Source organism: Gopherus evgoodei, chromosome 3 (genome assembly GCF_007399415.2).
Source record: "Gopherus evgoodei ecotype Sinaloan lineage chromosome 3, rGopEvg1_v1.p, whole genome shotgun sequence".
NCBI classification, from domain to species: domain Eukaryota; kingdom Metazoa; phylum Chordata; order Testudines; family Testudinidae; genus Gopherus; species Gopherus evgoodei.
This window is the reverse complement of record NC_044324.1, coordinates 175,653,459-175,674,812: the sequence shown is the minus strand read 5'-3', so window position 1 is coordinate 175,674,812 and position 21,354 is coordinate 175,653,459. Positions and strand designations below refer to the sequence as shown.

The following is a 21,354-nucleotide window of genomic DNA, read 5'->3' as shown; positions in this document are numbered from 1 at the left end:
ACAACCCAAGCCTCGCGAGCTCAAGTCAGCTGGCATGGTTTCTCTTTGCTGTATAGCCATCTCCACGCTGGCTTTTACTGCCAGGCTCCTTTTTTTTCAGCGACCCCAACACTCTCCCAATCCCAGATTTCCCCCAAACTGTATGCTGTTTAGTGTCCAGCCTTATTCCTGCCCATTTTAAGACGTTATTAGGTTTTCTGTTTCCTTAAAGAGACACTACCCAGCGGCTTATGTTAACTGGGGTTAACAAATACTCTATTTTAATCAAATCAGCAAATTGGTTTATTGTAAAAGTCATGGGTTTAAATGATAACAGGTATAAGGAGTAAGGAGAGAGAAGATTAGTTTTAGAAGTGTATTTTTGTTTGTTTCTAAAGCTTAATTTCAGCAAAGAATTTTTGCCTAAGCAGGTGTCTCACTTATCCTGAGATCCCAGAGTCTTCAACCCATTGGTTGAAGGACACAACATTCTGTGATTTCAGGAGCTCTGGCCTCTTTAGTCCCTCAAGAGATGAATGCCAAAATGGCTTTTTCCCCTTCTTGGATCTTTCCAGAGTTCACTGACCTTGCTTCAAGAGGCACAAATGCTTCTTCGGAGCACAGTCTCCATTCCCTGCAAGATCGTTTATTAGTCATCTCTCCCTACTTGCTCTCCTGATGCCTCTGTTTATGTTTCAAAAATGTGCCCTTTTTTTTTTTTTTTTTTTTTTTTTTTTTTTTTGAGTCTTTGGTCATAGCTTGCTTAATTTACATGAGACACACGTTCCTTGGTGTGGAACAGGTGTGGCTTAGGCACCGCTTACCAAGTACATTTTACGAACATATTTGCAGCACATCTCTATAAAGTCCTTTCTGGGTTTTACTGTACATACATCTTGCAAGAATATTAATGATCAGTGAGTTACTGGTTTTCCAGTGATATACTGAAAAGGTCATGTTATTTATTATGTGCCACAACAGTGTGCCAGCTAATATTGGCGTCCTGTTAAAGTCCCAGGTGTTTCTAGTGGGGTTCTGCAGGGGCTGGTTCTAGGCTTGATGCCATTCAAGAATTTCATCAATGATCTGGAAGTAAATATAAAATTTGTGGATGACACAAAGATTGGTAGATAGTGATCAGGAGAGGGCAGTCATACAGAATGTTCTGGATCACTTGTAAGCTGGTCCCATTGAAGTAATACAGCCAGTTGAAGGTCGTAGATACAGCAACAGTGTTTCCAGGCCATATGTACAGAATGAGGGACGGTAAGATATAAAACAGTGACTCAGAAGGGGATTTAGGGGTAGTAGTGGGCAAGCCACTGAACATGAGCTCCTAGTGCGATACTGTGGGGGAAGAAGGGTCAATGTGATCCTTAGGTGCATAGATGTGAGTAGTGAGGAGGAGTGGGGAAATTGGTTAGACCAGTGCTGGGATAGTGTGTCCAGTTCTGGTGTCTGCATTTATAGAGGATGTTGTAAAATTGGATAGGCTGCAGAAAAGAGCCACAAAAATGACTCTCGGGCTGGAGAAAACACCTTATAGTGAGAGATTTAAAGAGCACAGTCTGTTCAGTTTTTCAGAAGGAATTCTGAGAATTGGCTTAATTTGTGTAAGTAGGGCCCAGTATTTCCACATGAAGGTAAAGAGTTCTTTAATCTAGCAGGGAAAGGCATAACAAGAACCAAGCACTGGCCGCTGAAGCCAGGCAAATTCAAATTGGAAAGAAGGCACAATTTTTAACCTTCAGAATGATTAACTACTGGAACAAGCTACCCAGGGAAGTGGCTTATTCTCAATAGCTTGATATCTTTTAATCAAGACTAGATGATTCTCTGCAAGTTGTGCTTTAACCAAACACAAGTTATCGGGCTCAGTACAGAGTTAAATGGATGAAATTCAATTGCCTGTGATATACAGGAGGTCAGACTAGATGATCTAATTGTTCCTTCTGGCCTTAAACTCTATAAATCTATGAAACAATGCCCCTGTACAATAGTGAAGTATTGTCTTAGTTGTACAGATGGAGAACTGAGGCACGGAGAGAGACCTTTACTCCTACTAGTTTGTGCCTTATTTCTCAAATAGTCCCATTAACTTTATTGAGTTGCTGCCCAACATGAGTAAGGGTAACAAGTATCTGGTCCTAAGTGGCTTACCCATGGTCACACAGAACGTTTGTCAGAGAGGAATTAGTTCAAGACTTCCTGACCAGTTCATTAACTACAAAGCAGTCCTTTTTCTGAGGGGTCAAGCATGATATGAGAATTAGAGCACTTGAAGCAGCTGTTGCCAGAGTCAGTGCAAAAGGTGAAGGGGTGGGTTAGCTTTGCAATGAAAGATCTCTCCTTATTCCCAGGTCAAGCTTCAAATCTGATTGCATCTGGGGAGAACTGAAACCCATTAAGGGCAGCCCAAGAGGTAGCATTAGAGCTGCTGCCCCACATGATGCCCTCAAAGCAGGCTTCATCAGTTTGCTTGGGTGGTTGAGGGATGTATGCAGGGGCTGCTGGCTCTTTCTCTCTTTCCCCTTTTCTCACATACTCCTGCTGTTTGTTTTCAAAATCCAGTGTTACTTTGGTAAAAAACAAACAAAAAAAAGAAATACACCTCTACCTCGATATAACGCGGTCCTTGGGAGACAAAAAAATCTCACCGCGTTATAGGCGAGACTGCGTTATATCAATCTTGCTTCCCCCCCATCCCGCCCAATTCCTTGTTCCCTTACCAGCCCCTCCAGAGACCCCCATCCCTAATCACCCCCAGGATCCCACCCTCTACCCAAATCCCCTGTCCCTTGACTGCTCTGACCCCTATCTATCTCCCCACCGCCTGACAGGCACTCACGGGCAGCGGCGGGAAGCAGAGCAGCCCAGTCCCAGTCTGCTCCACCCTGCCAGCTCCCAGCCATGGCACTTCACTTCCTGCTGTCGTTGAGTGTGGAGAGGTTGGGGAAAGGATGCCCTCCCTCCCGCACTCACCTGCAGCGGGAAGCGGAGCGACGTGGCCCCAGCCCGCTCCGCTTTCCTTGCCCTGGCCCTAGCTGTGTTGCTGGGGGGCGGCTGGGGAAAGGTCCTGCACTCACCTGCAGCGGGAAGCAGAGCACCACGGCTGGCAGAGTGGAGCTGGCTGAGGCTGGGCTGCTCCGCTTCCCGCCATCGGTGAGTGTGGGGAGGTTGGGGAAAGGACGTCCTCTGCACTCACCGATGGCAGGAAGCGGAGCGATGCGGCCCCAGGCTGCTCCCCTCTGCCACCTCCCAGCCGCGGCGCTCTGCTTCCTGCCACCAGTGAGTGCAGGTAGGTTGGGGAAGGGACGCCCCCTGTACTCACCTGTGGCGGGAAGCGAAGCACTGCAGCTAGGAGCTGATGGAGTGGAGCAGGCTGAGGCTGGGCTGCTCTGCTTCTGCTGCTGCTGGTGAGTGCGGGGGAGATCCCTTTTCCCAAGCCCCCTCCCCTGAGCGACATGGCTGGGGCCAGGGCGAGGGAAGCAGAGCGGGCTGCTCCCGGCCCCCGGCAAATCCTCTGAGACTGCGGGGTCCCCAAAAGTGCCCTCCCACAGCTCTTGCCCCCCGAGACCCTGGCGGAGGAGCCCCTGACTGCCCCCGAAAACCTCTGCCCCTTATCGAACCCCTCGGTCCCGGCCTGGCCCAGCACCCTTAACACGCTGCTCGGAGCAGTATGTCAGAGCTTTACTGCGTTGTATGCGAACCCACATTATAGCATGTCGCGTTATATCGGGGTAGAGTGTAGGTGTTTCCCCATAAGTCTCACGGGAGACCTGAGCATCTCTTTGTAACATAGGAGCTCAGTGTTCTGGGAGAGTTTTTGAGCAAGTGTTTTGGATCCCAGAGCCACAAAACAGCCCTCTGGATACTTTCTATCTGCCTAGGAAATTGTGCTTTGGGGATCTTTTACTTTAATTTGACTTGCGCACTAATCTGAATTAGCTTTGTGTATTTGTGGGTAAATGTCACACAACCATTAAACTAATCTGCCTGGTTATATTTATTTAAACACTAGGTGTCAGTGTTGCGGTTTTAATATTTTACCAGAAAAGCTTTTTCTCAGAAATTTGCCGCTTTTAATCATCAAAATGTTCATTAATCCCATAATAAATTATTGTGGCTCTCTTCTTTTCCCTCCCACCTAACTTCTTAAATCACCACTCAGAGGAGCAAATGCTTACACAATGTACTTTGTAATAAATTCATTATAATGATGTATGCCCCATTGGACATCTTGAGGAATTAGTTGTAACAGGAAATGGTGCATGGTCCTGAACTCTTGTAACATTTCAGCTTGAGAGGAATTCTCTTAATGGTAGGGTATTCAGAAGCAGGGAATCTGACATCTTCCCTCTTTCTTCAGGTTCTGAGTGGAGTTCAGAGCTCCCAGAAGACAGTTTCTCTTCAGCGGGTGAAGTGATAGACGGTGACGATGAGGATGAGGTGGTGGCCCGCGGCAACATGGATGAAAATGAAGCAGAATCCCAGGCTGGTCCAAGTGCGGGTTGGGCGGAGGCCATGGCCAAAGTGCTTAACAAAAAGATTCCCAAAAGTAAATCCACCATATTGGTTAAAAGTAAAGAGCTGGAGAAGGAAAGAGAGAAAGAAAAACAAGAGAAGCTAGAGAAAAAGAGGCAGGTGAGAAAGAGACAGTCTGTGATATCCCTATGCAATACTGCCACACCAACACTTAGTGGGTGTTCCTGAGCTGGAGCACCCTGGTAGAGATGGAAGCTGCTGGTAGAGTGTTCTCCATGCGGACTCCTCAATTCAGAGCCATAACATGGGCATTTTTGCACCCAGGGTGAGCAAGCATATTTGCATCCCCTACTGTTTTTCCCCCCTTCATTTCTTTGCCCCATTTTTCCACCCTGGTAGCTATGTGCTCTGGTGACTGTCCGACTTACCCTGCCTTGGTTATGGCCCTGCCTCACGTTTGGGATGCATTCACTCTTTGATCTGAAATGTCCTGAATCTGCTGGCCTTCAGGACATGCTGAAGGCCTGTCTCTTTATCCATACAGGCTTTTGGGTCACAATAAGGTCTGGTGTTTGGCAATGGGAGTATTGTGATTGGAGTTTGCTCTCATTTTGGATTAAGTATGTGTTGTTGTGGGGGTGAAAAGCATCTACTGGTTGACTTTTCTTAAGACTATTTTTAATGTATGGTATAGGTGTGTTTTGGAGTGTTACGTTTATTTCCGTTTGTAAAGTTCCAATGTCTTAGTATCATAGAAGCTAGACACAAAAAAGTTGCCTTGGGCTACATTCTGCTGTGACTTAACTTCTGGGTGTAAATCGGAGTGGAGCTTGATTATCTGGTCTAGTGGATCATGCTGCCAGTTCAGTTTCTTGCCCAATGACTATTTTTTTCTCATGTTCTGCCTATGGTCGTTTTAAACGTCCCAGGTTGTATGCAGTTTTGAAATTGTCAGGTGAATAAAACAAAATTGTGTAGCTAATTAAGTAGATTAGCTGCTTTTCCTATGAAGAATTGTGATAAAAACAGAAAATTGATGTACCTTGGTATTAAAAGTACAGAATAGAAACACTTTAGATGCCTTGGCCTAACAATACTGTTTTAATGGGATGACCCAGTCAGCGGTTTGGTTAACTGGGACATACTGTGGTGGCTGCAGCCCACCTTTTGAATACAGAGCATTACAGTAAGGAATCTAATCAGTTACTGTTCTTGCTGAATACCTGGTTTTATCCAATAAATATGTGGGGTACCACAAATTAGTGGTGGGCTGTGAGGCTGTAAACTGATTTGTTCACCCCTGGATAAACTTGAAAACAGTCTGCCTTTTATTAATTCCATGCTGATGGAAGCTAGAATAGGGTAATTCCTTTGATCAAAGGCCAGAGCATGGTCATAAACTCATGAATTCATAGTAGTCTGCCTGGAATGATAAAGATAAGGACTCTGTAATTTCATGAAAGAGTTTTTGTATGATGCAGACTTAATGTAAGATCCCTATGACTAGAACACTGTTAAATTGCTTTAAAAAAAATGCTGCTAACTTGTCCCTGAAACAGAGGTGGGGAATACAACTTTCCACTATCATAGTGGAAATAAAAGCACTATTTACTGTGGCTGATGATGATCGCAGAAAATATGGTTGGGTTGGATTTTAAAACAGTGAGCTTCAAAAGAAAACTGAAATGTTTTATATCTCAGCTCTTTCTCAGTGGAAACAATGTTCTCCCTCTTTGGTCCAAATTCTTTCCTTTATAGCTTTTTTTTTGCTGTGTCATTGCTCATTACAAAATATAGTGAATTGTATGATAGTCTGTTCAGTGGAGAACATCAAGTAGTGTAGGCCCAAAATGTGACACACCTTTATTGGCAGGCCCTGAATATTTAACTTAAAGTTTCTGACTGCTGTGCTGGTCCTACACTGTGTGATGAAGAATATGATTTTTGGGGGTAGGGGGAGAGGGAGAAGGATTCCTTTTTGAATAATTTTCTCCTAGTTGGCCACTCTCTTGCTGAAAAGGGGTGGGCTGAGTTTCCTCCCAGGCTCCATTAATCCTTCTGGGTCACCCAGAAGATTTTCTGCAGAGGGAGTCTCAAGGGCTTTTTTACCTCCTGTGGGGACAAGAGGCTGTTTGAGAATCTTGGCATCCTTGTGTGAGTGTGGCAAACTTACCCCAGGACCTGTTGTCCAGCCCCATAAAAGTAATATTTAGAAGTTCCCCTTACCCTCATCCAAACTGAGTCCAAATGGTTTATCATTTTTGTCGTCTTGCAGAATATCCTATCAAAGTGTGTTACATTTTAAAATGCCTAATGTTTTTTCACATAACAATATTTATACCCCAGCTTGATAAAAAGCGGGAGTGGGAAATGATGTGCAGAGTGAAGCCAGATGTTGCCAAAGACAGAGAAACGGAAAGAAATTTTCAGAGAATTGCCACGAGGTAAGAAAGTGTTTTTGTCCATTTCATTTTTTTAAATAGATATAAAAGCATGTGTGGGTAATCTGTTTCCAATCAAATTGAACTCTTAAGAAGTGACTAGTGGCAGCCAAGTGATTTATACCCAGGTTTGCCTTGTACAGTATTTAGTTCAACAAAAGATTTCAGAAGTCTTATAAGAACATAAGAATTTAGACAGAATATAACATAAGTGTTTGCCCAGCATGAGTGCTGTGCCTGAGCTCATCGTTTTGTTAATTCTGTACTTAAAAATATATAGATCAATCACATCTACCACTTCCTTTTTTTTTTTTTTCCTCTATGAAGAGTTCACCAAATTCATTGTTCTTGTGATCAGATTACTATTTCGTGTTACTCTAGTGCGGTACCACGTGTCTTTGGCATAACACATTGCTGGTGTTCTCTCTATATTTACTTTTATTTTGCTGGGGTCACTCTGATGCTCCTTCCCCTTTCCATCTTGATATGTGCGAGTGGCATGCGACAGATTTTGGGGGGGATGGAGCATTGTCCTGTGGTTGACTCCAGCACTTTGTACCATCCTTCAGCAACTTGATGTGGCTGCTGAATAACCTGTTAAGAACTCTGGCTCTAGTTCAGTTATGCATGTGCGTAGCCCCATTGATTTCTCTGGGACTGTTTATATGCTTAAGTACCTTGCTGAATTGGGTCCTACAGCGGTAGATGTCTATCTGGTTCATAGCAGCAGGTGTGAAGAAAGAGTTGAATGCTGGAAGTCTGAGGTGTATTATGATTACTTACTCTTTAGCTGTGCGAGAGCCTTAAGTCACTGTTTTTGAGAACAGTAGCTAATGGTCTTTTTAGCATTTGCACCAGCACAATGTTTTTTGGTGTGTGTTTCTGTAATGACAACCTGATGCAAAATGCAATATTTTCTTTCTCTTTAACCCTAGGGGTGTTGTGCAATTATTTAACGCTGTCCGGAAACACCAAAAGAACATCGATGAGAAAGTGAAAGAAGCAGGGAATTCCAATAGGAAGCGTGCTAAACTGATGTCATCTGTTACGAAGAAAGACTTCATCAATATGCTCAGAGAGAGTGAAGGAGCTAAAAGAGAACAAAGTACTTCTGGGAAGACCCTGAAAAGCAAACAGGTAGGCATGGTCTTGCTGAATTTACACGAGGGGTTCTCTTAGTGTAATTGTTTGTTCTGGTTTTATTTGATGGTGTGTAAATACTGCCCTTTAGCACAGTGGTTCTCAGAGTCTGATTTTTGTGTGTGGACTAGTTAGGCAGAAAGTGAACCTCGCTAGACCCATCTCCCCTCCATCCTAATCTTTAGTCCATTCTGTGAAGCTCAAGGTAGACTTTTTGGTAATCCATTGATCACAGTGAGTACATTTTGCTTTAGTGATATGTAAAAATTGAACTCATACTTGGTATATAATCAGAGACCGTAATAGAAACTATAGGACTGGAATAGCTTGTAACTTGATTTGAAGTCTCAAATACAGTGGTAAATGGCAGGGACTTTCCTGTGATAACATGTGGCACTGACCTGTTCAACTTATGCATTCACACAGGTAGTCTCTGTGCTCTCTTGCTCTGAAGTAATTATCAAACCTGAAATTGAAAGGTTTTGACACAGGTGTGAGGGTGATATATTACTATATTGGCAGGCAATAATAAGGGTATTTAGAGACTTTAATAAAGATCAGATGTGGGGGGTTTTGTTCACTTAATTGTGTGCACGCTATCCAGGTTGCAGAGTTGGTTAGGACATTATGCATTTCTCTTTCCAAGAGTTATCAAACAAAATCACATGGTCATTACAAACAGATACTGGAGTGACACAGATTTTTTGGATCTGCCAACCCTTGGACTAATCCTGTGAACCCTTCAAGTATCTAGGGTTTAATAACAAGTTGCTCAGACTTTTCTCTTGCTCTCTGAAATTTCAGAAGCTGCCCCATTTTTAAGCATATTTGTGCTTGTGTTTGAACTTTATGCTTGGTAGTGGGTGGAATACTTCTCTTGGCTCAGATCCGCACAAACTAAGTGCTTTTGTGTGCCAGGAAGAAATACTTTAATCAGTTGGGAGACAACAGTTTGTCATATGTTTTTTGTTTGTGTGCATTTAGGCAGCATGTTGAAACACTCCATGGCATGAAAAGCACTTAAAAATTTCAGTCAAGTGTAGTAAGAAAGTATTTTTAAAACTCTTTGGGTAATTAGAGCAAGTTAGTTTGGTGCTGAAACTTTAATTTTCTTAATCTATGTAGCTTGCTTGATTTCAAGTAGCAAAAAAAAAAAAAAAAAGCTGGTATAACAGCAATGCCCACTAGTGCTGCTGTGGCTAAGGGTCTGACAGTATTTATAACTCTGTGGTCAGAGGAGATTGTACATTACCTGCAAAAATAGGGCAGGCTGAGATTGGGCCAATAGATGGGGAACTATTTTTTTTTTTTTAATGTCTATCAAATTGTGGAGCAGCAGTTTTCTTCTAGTGACGGAGTCACAAAATGTAGGTTTCAAGTACCTCTTTGTGTCCTTATATATACTAGAATGACTGATTCTGGAGGAGTCACCATGGGTGTGTTTGTTTTCTGGTGCTTTGGAAAATCAAATATAACTCTTTGGATGCTGAATGGTGGTTTGTCTTTTTTCTAGCTTTATATCTTATGTCGCCATTTTCCCCATCTGAACAAATTTACAAAGTCCAGGACTTCCTGAGGTGGGGCATGAAATCTGGGGGTTGTGCAGCTTGGATTTGGGACCAAATTTGCCTTTTTATAACAGCAGTATCGTCTCTGTAGATATCCCAGTTCTTCTCTTCCCATCATTTCCTTTTGTCACCACGGTCCTACAGCCAGGAATGAACGAAGTCTGGAACTTTTTTCAAGCTGCTCTTAATCAAGGCTTGTTTTCTCTTGCCAACTTAGTTCTCTCATAGCTCACTAGTTATGGACACTCCCAGCTCAAACCTTGGTGAGAGAGACTGAGACAGGTATCTAAACCTAGGTTTTCTCCTTAGTATGACACACACATTTCTGCCACTGAACAGGACTTGTATCTTTTCTCACATCATACCTTGCTGTTTGGAGTTTGTGGATCTTTTGGGGGATTTTGAGTTGTATATTGGAAAGAGCAGGAGATTTTTAGCTTGTGTGAAAGGTCTGTAGGAAGGTTTTGGTAGCAAGCTGCTCTATGTTTCAGCATTGGAGCATATGGTCTTTACTTTTTAAGAAATGTGAATGTGTTTATTTCAACAAACAATCTGAAAGATGCCAATCCCACGCTATGGGCATTCTGCATCAAGTAGAATACGGTTCATAACAATTAACCACCATGACCATACCACCCACGTAAAACAACCAGTCAGCAAGAAGAACATAGCAGAACAAAATCTCCCCGTGAAAGTGAACCTTTCCTAAACTAATACTTTTGCTATGCAGATAGGCAGGCTACGCTCAAGAGTGTATCTGCTGTAAGTTGCAAATGCAGCGAACCATGCGCTCACAAACTGCCATGTCTTGAGGGGATGTTAATTTTTCTCCTCCCCTCCAATATCCTGGTTGCTGCTCTTTGGAGAGGCAATGATGGGAACTTTCAGAGACCATTAATATTTGATTTTTTGCTGTGATTTGCTTATTAACGCATCTGTGTACGGATGTGCATATGCTGACATTTTTGAAACACATAGAAGTCCACCTGTGGAATTGGGATTTATTTCAGTAGCATAGGCATCCTTCTAATAGGGTTTGCGGTGTTCCTTCTTTACCCTTACAACTTGGCATATTACTTAAAGGAGGCATTACTTGTACCCTTTCCTAGAACTGTATTTGTTGTATATGGTCTTGTATACTTGCTTTATATCCATGAGCCTAAAATCTTTTCAGTGTTTCTTTTTTCCCCCTATTTAGCTACAAAAGTAGAATACATGGGCTTCTGTTAAATATTTGCTCATACAATTTAAAACTGTAGCTCTTTTGCAGGTTGTGTGTGCCCAGATGGGAGTAATTATGTTTCGGAATTGAAGCCAAGGCCTTTGCCTTTCATATCATTAACTGTTTATCAAGGTATTTCTTAATCCTGGCTGAGCCAGCTAGTTTGTGGAATATTTTTCCTTATTTTTCCCAAGGTACTATGCACAATGCTTGTTTCTGGGCAAGATCCACCTCCTTATCTGAAAGCCTTTCTATGTGGGAGTAGAGTGTAGTCGTTTAAAAGTACTCCAGTTTTTTGAGCATTTGTTTTACAGTGAGATGTGTTTTGCTTTAAAGTCCTACTAGAACAGCTTTTTGTACAGTGCATTGCTTCTCTTTCTCTTCCGCCCCCCTTCCTTCCCTCCTGACCCCACCAAAACAATAACATAATCTACGGTATCTACAATCTTTTAAAAAAAAATAAAAATAAATAGGGCCTGTGAAAAGTGCCATATTGCCAGCTCTGGGAACAGAAATCCTCCATGAATCCACAGAAGGGATACAGCATGTATAGTGGCAGTGCAAGGAAGCATGCACTGCTCTCCAGATATGCATCGACCATAAATTGGAAGGACAGCCTCTAGGGTGGGAAAAGCAACTTGTCTTACATGTCTATTGAGTCCTTGACCTCTGAGATTGACCTCAAGGGAGTCGATTTAGATAATGAACAAGTGTCTGTCATAAAACAACCCACAGGTCCTCTGAGCTGCAGATGCATGTCCAGAGGCACTCAGACCACAAATGTGATCACTTTGATTATTAGAAGTCTGGCCCAGATTAGATGTGATGGTCGGGAGGTGATGGTAATGGGATACTGAATCAGCATAGTTCTTTCTTAGGAAACTTTGTCTTGCTTTCCAAGGCCCTTTAGCTAAAACATAAGAAACCTGCTTGGTCTACCAAAGACTTTTTAGTGCTTACGTTTTGAGGATACATTTCAGGATGTGGTCATCATGTGACGCTGTGCCTGCTCCATGAGGCATTGCAAACCCTTCCCAAAGCACCCTGTGGCCAGTAGCACGGTGAGATAGCTACCACAATGCACTGCTGTCTTTGTGGTGCAAGAGCTGCTAATGTGGATGCTGTCCAGTGTCACAAGGAGCACAGCGGTTTAATTCAAGCATTTTAATAAAAGTGGTATAACTTGTGGTGCAGAAACTTGCCAGTGTAGACATACCCTTAGAAAACCTGACCTATGAGGAAAGCTTTTAAAAAAACCTTAGTATGTTTAGTCTTGAGAAAAGAAGACTGTGTGGAGAGCTGATATGTCTTAAAATATGGTTAGGGGTGTTCTAAAGAGAATGGTGATCAATTGTACTCCAGGTGGTCAATTGTATGTCCACTGAAGGTAGGACAAGAAGTAATGGGCTTAGTCTGCGGCAAGGGAGATTTAGGTTAGTTGAAACATAAAGGTTAACAAGTAAACATTCTATAAATACATTAAAAGCAAGAGGAAGATCAAGGACTGGGTAGGCTGTTACTCAAAGAGGGGGGGAAACAATAACGGAAAATGTGTATATGGCAGAAGTGATAAATAACTTTTGTTTTAGTTTTCACCAAAAGATTTAGTAGCAATTGAACATCTATCTTAATGAATGCTGGTGAAAATGAGATAGGATCAGAGGCTAAAATAGGGAAAGAACAAGTTAAAAATTACTTACACAAGTTAGTTGTCTTCAAATCACCAGGGCCTGATGAAATACATTCTAGAATACTCAAGGAGCTGATTGAGGAAATATCTGAGCCATTCGTGATTACCTTCAAAAAGTCATGGAAAACTGAATAAAGTCCAGAGGACTGGAAAAGGGCAAATATAGCGCCAATCTATAAAAAGGGTAATAAGGACAACCTGGGGAATTACAGACCAGTCAGTTTAACTTCAGTACCTGGAAAATAATGGAGCAAATGATTTAATCAATTTGCAAACACCTAGAAGATAATAAAGTGATAAGTTACAGTTGGCATGGATTTGTCAAGAACAAATCATGTCAAACCAACCTAGTAGCTTTCTTTGATAGGGTAACAAGCCTTGTGGATAGAGGGAAGTGATAGATGTGGTATATATTGACTTTAGTAAGGTTTTTCATACTGTCTCACATGACTTTATGCACAAACTAGGGAAATACAACCTAGCTAGAGCTACAATAAGATATAACTGGTTGGAAAACAGTTCCCAGAGAGTAGTTAGCACTGGTTCACAGTCATACTGGAAGGGAGTAATGAGTGGGGTCCCGCAGGGATCAGTTCTGGGGCCAATGTTGTTCAAAATCTTCATCCGTTATTTAGATAATGGCATAGAGAGTTTGCTTACAAAAATTGCGGACGATGCCAAGCCCTGAGGGGTTGCAGGTGCTTTGGAGGATAGGATTAAAATTCAAAATGATCTGGACAAACTGGAGAAATGGTCTGACGTAAATAGGATGAAATTCAATAAGAACAAATGCAAAGTATTCCACTTAGGAAGGAACAATCAATTGCACACATACAAAATGATAAATGACTGCCTAGGAAGGAGTACTGCAGAAAGGGATCTTGGGGGTCATAGTGGACCACAAGCTAAATATGAGTCAACAATGTAACGCTGCAAAAAAGGAGACATTCTTCTGGGATATATTAATAGTAGTATTGTAAGCAAGACACAAGAAATAATTTTTCTGCTCTACTATGCACTGATTAGGCCTCAGCTGGAGTATTGTGTCCAGTTCTGGGCACCACATTTCAGGAAAGATTTGGACAAAAGTCCAGGGAAGAGCAACACAAATGATTACAAGTCTAGAAAACATGATCTATGAGGAAAGATTGAAAAAACCTGGAGGAGTTCTCTCTGGAGAAGAGAAGACCGGAGTGTGTGTGGGGGGAGGGTGGAGAGGAGGAGGGGACGGGACATAATTTTCAAGTACATAAAAGGTTGTTTCAAAGAGGAGGGTGAAAAATTGTTCTCCTTAACCTCTGAGGATAGGACAAAAAGCAATGGGCTTAAATTGCAGCAAGGCATTTTAGGTTGGACATTAAGAAAGATTTCCTAAATGTCTGGGTAGTTAAGCACTGGAATAAATTGCCTAGAGAGGTTGTGCTATCTCCATCACTGGAGAGTTTTAAGAGCAGGGTTAGACAAACACTTCACAAACTCACAGACTTTAAGGCCAGAAGGGACAATCATGATCATCTAGTCTGACCTGCACATCGCAGGCCACAGAACCTCACTCATCCACTCCTGTAATAGACCCCTAAGCTCTGGCTGAGTTAATGAAGTTGATCATTATTTGAAGACTTCAAATTACAAAAAAAATCCACCATTTACACTAGTTTAAACCTGCAAATGACCCAGGCCGTGCCCCATGCTGCAGAGGAAGGCAAAAAACCCTGCAAGGTCTCTGCCAATCTGAGTCTGGGTAAAATTCCTTCCCATTCCCAAATATGGCAATCAATTAGTAGACCCTGAGCATGTGGGCAAGACCAAGCAGTCAGACACCTGAGAAATAATTCTCTGTAGTAACTCAGAGCCCTCTCCATCTAGTGTCCCATCACCAGCCTTTGGAGCTATTTGCTGGTAGCAGTTGCAGGTCGAGTACATGCCATTGTAGGCAGCCCCATCATACCAATCCCTCCATAAAGGTGTTGAGCTCAGTCTTGAAGCCAGTTTGGTTTTTTGCCCCCATGCTTCCCTTGGGAAGCTGTTCCAAAACTTCACTCTGATGGTTGGAAACCTTTGCCTGATTTCAGGCCAAAACTTACTGATGGCCCATATCCATTTGTTCTAACTGAGGTGTGTGTGGTGGGAGAATATGGGCCCCTCTTTACTTCTTGGGGCGCTGGGAGACTCTCAGTGCCCTTCAGAGTTTACTGGGTCTCCAGCGCAAGTTTCAGCCTGCTCCCCCTTTGAGTTCCGGGGATCCCCACCCTCCCTCAATGAAAGCCAGAGCCCCAAATGCTGCCAGCCCTCGCTTTGGGGCTGGAGATGCTCCACAGACTGTTCCCTTCCCGGAGTGGCTCCTCTCTGAGTAGAGTAGGTCTCTCCTGTTAACTCCTGCTCCAGTTCTGGCATGGTTTGCAGGTGTGGAGGGGCTGAGCCAGTCCAGACTAAAGCTGCAGTTTAACTCCTTCTATGCCAGTGTGGGGTTTATATAGCCCTTCACAGGTGCCCAGGCCCAGGGAATGGCCCCCTATCAGCCCCATGCCTGATGAGGTGGGGCGACCCACTGGCAGTGTTGCCTTTGAGGGTGCTGCTCCCACTCCCTCCCCTCCCCCTTTACTGCCACCACAGTGCCTGTCACCTTCACTTCCTGAGGGGTGAACCCAGGAGGTGTGTTTTGTTATCCATTTCCCTACCTCTGCGCCCCCCCACCCCCCGGATCCGTTGTGCACCCTCCGTCACTCACATCTGCATCAGGAGCCCTCATCTGCTAGTGTCACTGGCAGGATGGGCAGGGATGGTGTCTCTAACCTCTGATTGCCGGAGGCTGGGAATGGGTGACAGGGGATGGATCACTTGATGATTACCTGTTCTGTTCATTCCCTCTGAAGCACCTGGCATTGGCCACTGAGCTAGATGGACTCTTGGTCTGACACAGTGAGCCGCTCTTATGTTTGCAGTCTCTATCAGGAGTATCTATTCCAGGGGACCACAACGCAGTGGTGCTCGCAGGGCCATCTAAATACACCCGCGTCCTGTCAGGGATGGAGATAATACTTCAGTCCTGCCTGATTTGTATAGTCACGAATTGTTATTCTAGAAGCTTCATTGAACATAGTTTAGTTCACTATAAACAGGGCAGAAGAGAGTCCCACTTACACTTCACTATTGCAACAGCTCTGCAATAAAAACTACAGTCAAAGTATAGTTTTGTTGGTTAAAGCAAGCAGCTGAGACTTCCAAGATCACACTCAGGAGACCACTGATTAACTCAAAATAAGGCTGACAAATACAGACTAAGCTTATTACAAAGTATATTTCTAAACAACTCCCATGTTAATTACATACCACTGAGATACCTCTTACCACTTAAGACAATCTTACTGTGAATAGTACAAATGCAAAGAATCACAGAAATGAGAGGCCATCAAGTCCAGTCCCTGTGCTGAGGTAGGACCAAGTTAACCTTAGACCAAAGGTTTGTCCAACCTTTTATTAAAGTCTCCAATGATGGGGATTCTACGACAATGTCCCCTGGAAGCCTATTCCAGAGCTTAACAATCCTTATAATTAGAAAGTTTTCCTTAACATCGAATCATAGAACTGTAGGACAGGAAAGGACTTCAAGAGGTCTTCTAGTCCAGTCCCCTGCACTTAAAGTAAAAAGCATAATTTGATTCTTAGACCAAATTGACTTTCCCAGGTGACAACTAGAAAAACCCCTTTGGCCTCTAAACAGAGTAAATTTGCAATGGTATACAAAAAATTGAAAAACTAAGGTGCTATTTTCAGCCACCTTTTGGCCCTAAGTGTAATTCTGAGACCTTGTCTGGAGTTGTATCGTGAGCTCCAAGAGATGGAAGAGCTTTGCTACCAAGGTTTCTTCTTCTCTCTTACTTTTTTGAAACTGAGGTTCGTTTTATGAATGCTCCTGGTATTTAGTAAGCAAATCACAAGTGCAGATGATTGCAGGAGCAGATTGGTTGGGGAGTCTAAAAAGCACAAGCTTTGTTTTTGTTTGTTTTGCCGAGTCCCGGTTTTTGAAAAGTTTTGATCCATAAATGTGGCAGTTCTGAGCAATAGCTTGCCATTAGTATTTTCTTTTGCTTCTGAGAATGTTAGTTTGACTCTGTTACCATGACTACATCAGATGCTGGGTCACAAATAGATGCAATATTTTGGGTGGTTTTTTCTAATCAGGTTTGAGGAAAACAAAACCATGTGACACAATAGAAAAACATTTTTCAGGTGAAAAGTCAAATATTTTTTAAATAGGTGCAAAAATTTTTGTTTCGGTTCTTTGTTTTGGTTTGGGGATTTTTTTTTGGTTGTTTTTGTTTTGTTACATACCTTTTATGGGCTTTGTCAAGTCACATTGCCTTGTTCAGGGTCCTGAGGGTACAGATATGAAAATATCAGAGGGGTAGCCATGTTAGTCTGGATCTGTAAAAGCAGCAAAGAATCCTGTGGCACCTTATAGACTAACAGTCTATAAGTCTATAGTGACTTATAGTCTATATAGACTAATAGTCTATAAGGTGCCACAGGATTCTTTGCTGATATGAAAATAAGCTCCACATCCAGACAACTTGTTGAAGTCGCAAGAATCTCTAGGGCTTTGTGGGTCAAGTAGGATCAGGAGGATCATAATAAGGTTCAAAAAAGAAGGAGATAAATTCATGGAGGATAGGTCTATCAATGGCTATCATCCAGGATGGGCAGGTATGGTGTCCCTAGCCTGTTTGCCAAAAGCTGGGAATGGGCAATGGGATGTATCACTTGCTGGATTACCTGTTGTGTTCATTACCTCTGGGGCACATGGCATTGGCCACTGTCAGAAGACAGGATACTGGGCTAAATGGACCTTTGGTTTGACCTAGTATAGCCGTTCTTATGCGTGTTGATGAAGGCTTAGAACTCTGCTAACAAACTGGGGTCGCTTGCAACCTGTTTTGACCTTTAAAAAGCAGTTGCTTGTTGCAACAAGAAGGCAAAAATATTGCAGAGTAGAGTACGGTGCTAGATCACTGCTGCGGATGTTCGTATTGGCATTTGTTTTCAGTGCTGCAGCCACTGGCAGTTTTCTGGCAGTATGCGTCGTGAGCATACCGTAACTGTCAACATGTCGTACGCTGCTGTTACAGAAAACACTTTAAATATAAATCCAAAGTGATAGGAATTAGTTGGGAACAAATAATTTGGCTGGATTTTCTGCAACGTAATGTCAGGAATGACAGCAGCAAGAATTTATTGCAAAAGACTAGTATTTTGAGAGGAGATAACAGTGTACAGTGGATGCCACTGAAAAAATAACAGGAGTTAACACATTGAGTGTTAGGCTTTAGTGTGGTATTGACACTATTTCTTATACTTCAGGCAGGAAATACCACAGTGAAGTCTAATACTGTAACGTAGTAAACCATTGCTTTTTTGGAGGAATGCACCTATATTTTAGAGTGTTTAATATTCAAGTAAAGTTACAGAGTATGCAACTTGTCCAGGCAGTGAACAGTGCCCTTTAGCCCAATTGACCATGCTAACAGCTGCAGCAAACCTGGAGTAATGTGGTTTGGCAAACTCCTGCAGTAAAGTGAAAATCTCTCTCAGCATCCTAGTCCATAGTGATGGTCCCAGTGTCAGTATGTGAGGATTTTTCCATATGAATTTTAGTTTAGGTTATTGCATAAATCCTTTATTTGTATCAATTTCTCTAGTTGTACATATCTTTTATTATTGCTAGCCCACTGCTGGATCATGTTGAAGTTCACTTATATTTTTAGTCTAGGTTTTTGTTACAATGGAATGTGATCATATAATTAAATACTGTATTATAATGCGTAGACACAATGGGGCTGAATTCAGGTTGTGTGCCTGTGCAACCTTAATTCTGGCATTTCTGAACTTCTGAATGCTTGATCTTTTAAGGTAGGTTTTCTTTGTGTGCAGTTTCGTAAAAAAACTTTAAGCAAACTGGAAAAAAACCGAAATTCTGTCATGTCAGACGGTGATCTCCACCTTGGGTTATTGGCAAGATTAGGCTATTTACATCCATAGTACGGTTGTCTGGTGCTTGAGCAAATGGAGTAATTGGCAGCAGTAGAAGGCTGTATTCTTCTGTGTGAACCAGCCACTAGACGGGGGAGAGACAAACTTAGTTTTATGACTATTTGCTAGACAACAAAGGAATGTTGAGACTCAGCATCCTGGGTTCAGTTCCAGATTCTGAGGAGAATGTGTTTCTGCTGGTTACAAACAGTTCTGCCACTGTCCCCACCCCCTTTCTGCTGTCTTTTTCCCCTTCCTGGCTCCTGCTCCTCCCTCCCCTCTGCATTACAGTCAAGCTATTTCTTCCTCTCTGTGCTGCCTGGGCACCAACAGGGGGAGCACTGAGAGTATGAGAGTGTCCTTGCTCTCAGTTCTGATTCCTAACACCAGAATGACCCTGGCTTCTGGGAGAAGGAACTGGAGGGAAGGTCCTGCATGGGATTGAGCATGCTTAATTAGTTGCCTTGTGGGGATGGTACCTGTGCAGTCTGATCTCATGTGAGAGCTGTGAGGGATCAGAGCATGGTCTGTGAAGACCGACTATTTGGAATTTTTATCTGCCAAACTTTAACAAGTCTCTACGTAGCATGTGCAAACTGAGATTTTTTTCCCCAGAGGTTTATAACTTGGCTAAATTAGAATGAATCTTCATGAGAACATCAAAAGGCAAATCTCTGGCATCAGGGTGACCCCCTGGCAAATTACAAGTCGCTGCTCCAAAGCAGGAGGGAGTCTGAGCTTCTTAGCAAGGTGGTTGTAAGAATTTTTTTCATCATGGGCAAAACAACATTTTTCTCTAATCTCACCCTTGATAATAGCAGAACTGTTTTAACTGAAACTTTGCTTCAAATTGGATTTTTTGGGGAGACACCTAGCATAGAACATTTCAGCCCAAAGGGTTTGTTTGACAAAGTTATAAGCAACTGAAAACATAGTCTTATAATGAGTAATGTTGGGCAACTTTAACTATAGGAAGTGCTATCAGCTCCCCCCATAATATAAAAATAAAGTATTTGAGAATTACGTTCATTAGTAATGCAAAGGGGGACTCCAGTGTTACTTTATTTTCCCAGATGTTGCTGCCAAGCTGGTTTTCAATGAAATTGTGTCTAAAACAGTCACAGGGAGGGGGTACATTGAACAATTTGCGGTATACATCTTCTTTTGATCTTCTGTAAATGCACAATCCATAGACATCCAAAATGTCTAATCCTATTAAGACTGCTTTACTGAACTCTCAAACTATGATCTCCAAAGCTATTTTAACGGGAAATATGTCTTGAAGAACTCAAATTGGATGTCTGGTTGTTTTGGCTGTGGCTTTAATAGCTCATGGTGTCATGATTGGCTTAGTTGAAGCTTGTCCTTTTAATTTGGACCTTTTTTTTTTTTTCCCCCAATGTTCCTTATTTGCTATATGGGGTAGCAGAAATTTGTTCCTTTGTGAATAAATCACTGAGTTCACTGTTAGTTCTCCAGGTCCTTTTTAGGACGTTTGACTGTCTCTAAATTCCAATTCTTTCAGTTATGTTTGTTTACAGACTTTCTAAACTATCAAATAGCACCTTCTCTTTGATTGCATTGAATGATCTTCTGACCATTGGCTAAACTCTAATTGGTAATTAAGTTTTTCTGGTCACTGCTTAGGTGCTTTTATCACTGAATCAGTTTAAAGCCAAGGAAGTTCAACATATTGCCCAAAACTCTAGCGGTAAGCAAATCTCTAAAAGTTTGGAGTCTGGATTTTGTTTCCTTTAAAAAACAAAAGCTGGGCTGCTTGCACGAAGGATTCACTTATGCAATATTGATCTGAAAGTTTCCCAAAAGCAGACTTTCCTTGAGAGGTTTCTGTCTTTGTTCATAGCAGTTATTGGCAGGATAATGTTTGTAAAGAGGAATATATATAAACACTTCAGCACCTTTTATAGAAAGATTTTGTTCTGGAAATAACTGAAGATTTGGTGTAGGTCTTTTATCTGAACTAGTTTGGTTTACCCCATCTGAGTGCTGTCTCTCACAGATTATCTTGGGGAGCAATTTCATCAGCTCTATATTACTTAGTTATTTTCGGTGTGATGTGTTCTGATTTCTATTTACCATAATACATATATGCTCTTTTGTAAGTATGACTTCTCTGTGCACCTACTTTTTGTTTATTTATGTGGGTAAATGGAAGAGCTCTGCCGTATGAACTGGAAGAACAATTAGAAGACAGAGCTAAACTTTTTCTTTCATCAAAGAATTTGATGAATTTTTAATGATGGTTTCTGAAAGGACTTTGGCGATTTAAAAAAGAAATCACATAATTGAGATCTTTTTAAAAACAACTGTGGTTACAGATATCAGAGGGGTAGCCGTGTTAGTTTGGATCTGTAAAAGCAGCAAAGAATCCTGTGTCACCTTATAGACTAACAGATGTTTTGGAGCATGAGCTTTCGTGGATGAATACCCACTTTGTCAGATGCATGAAAGCTGTGGTTGCAGAAAACACCAAAGATGTTTTTAACTGAAAGATTAGAGAGCAATTAACCCTTTTCCAGTTTGTCTGAGCATGTGACACTTTTCTGTGTATAGTCAATTTTATTTCCCCCTTAATAGCCAGTTGGCTTTCCCCTCTTTGCGGGGTAAAAGACCCACACAAGAAAGAATCCACCCCCCCCCCCCCGAAAAAAGTATAAACCCATGAAGATGGGGTGGAAGAGTGGAACAATTGGTGGCAACAAAAGAGAGGGAAGATGGTCCACTGCCTGGGGTGATAGCCTGGAACTCAGAAGTACAGGGTTAAATTCCTTGTTCTGCTCT

General features: G+C 42.3%; 1 protein-coding gene across 1 annotated transcript in view; it reads left to right on the top strand.

The window, feature by feature from the left end:
* The window catches only part of RRP15 (ribosomal RNA processing 15 homolog), a 45,157-nt gene that overhangs the window by 9,387 nt on the left and 14,416 nt on the right, over positions 1 to 21,354 (top strand). Inside the window, exons 2-4 of the mRNA XM_030557490.1 lie at positions 4,349 to 4,623; positions 6,811 to 6,908; positions 7,841 to 8,042. Coding sequence (XP_030413350.1) covers positions 4,349 to 4,623; positions 6,811 to 6,908; positions 7,841 to 8,042 — 575 coding nt within the window. The remainder of the gene's footprint in view (positions 1 to 4,348; positions 4,624 to 6,810; positions 6,909 to 7,840; positions 8,043 to 21,354) is intronic.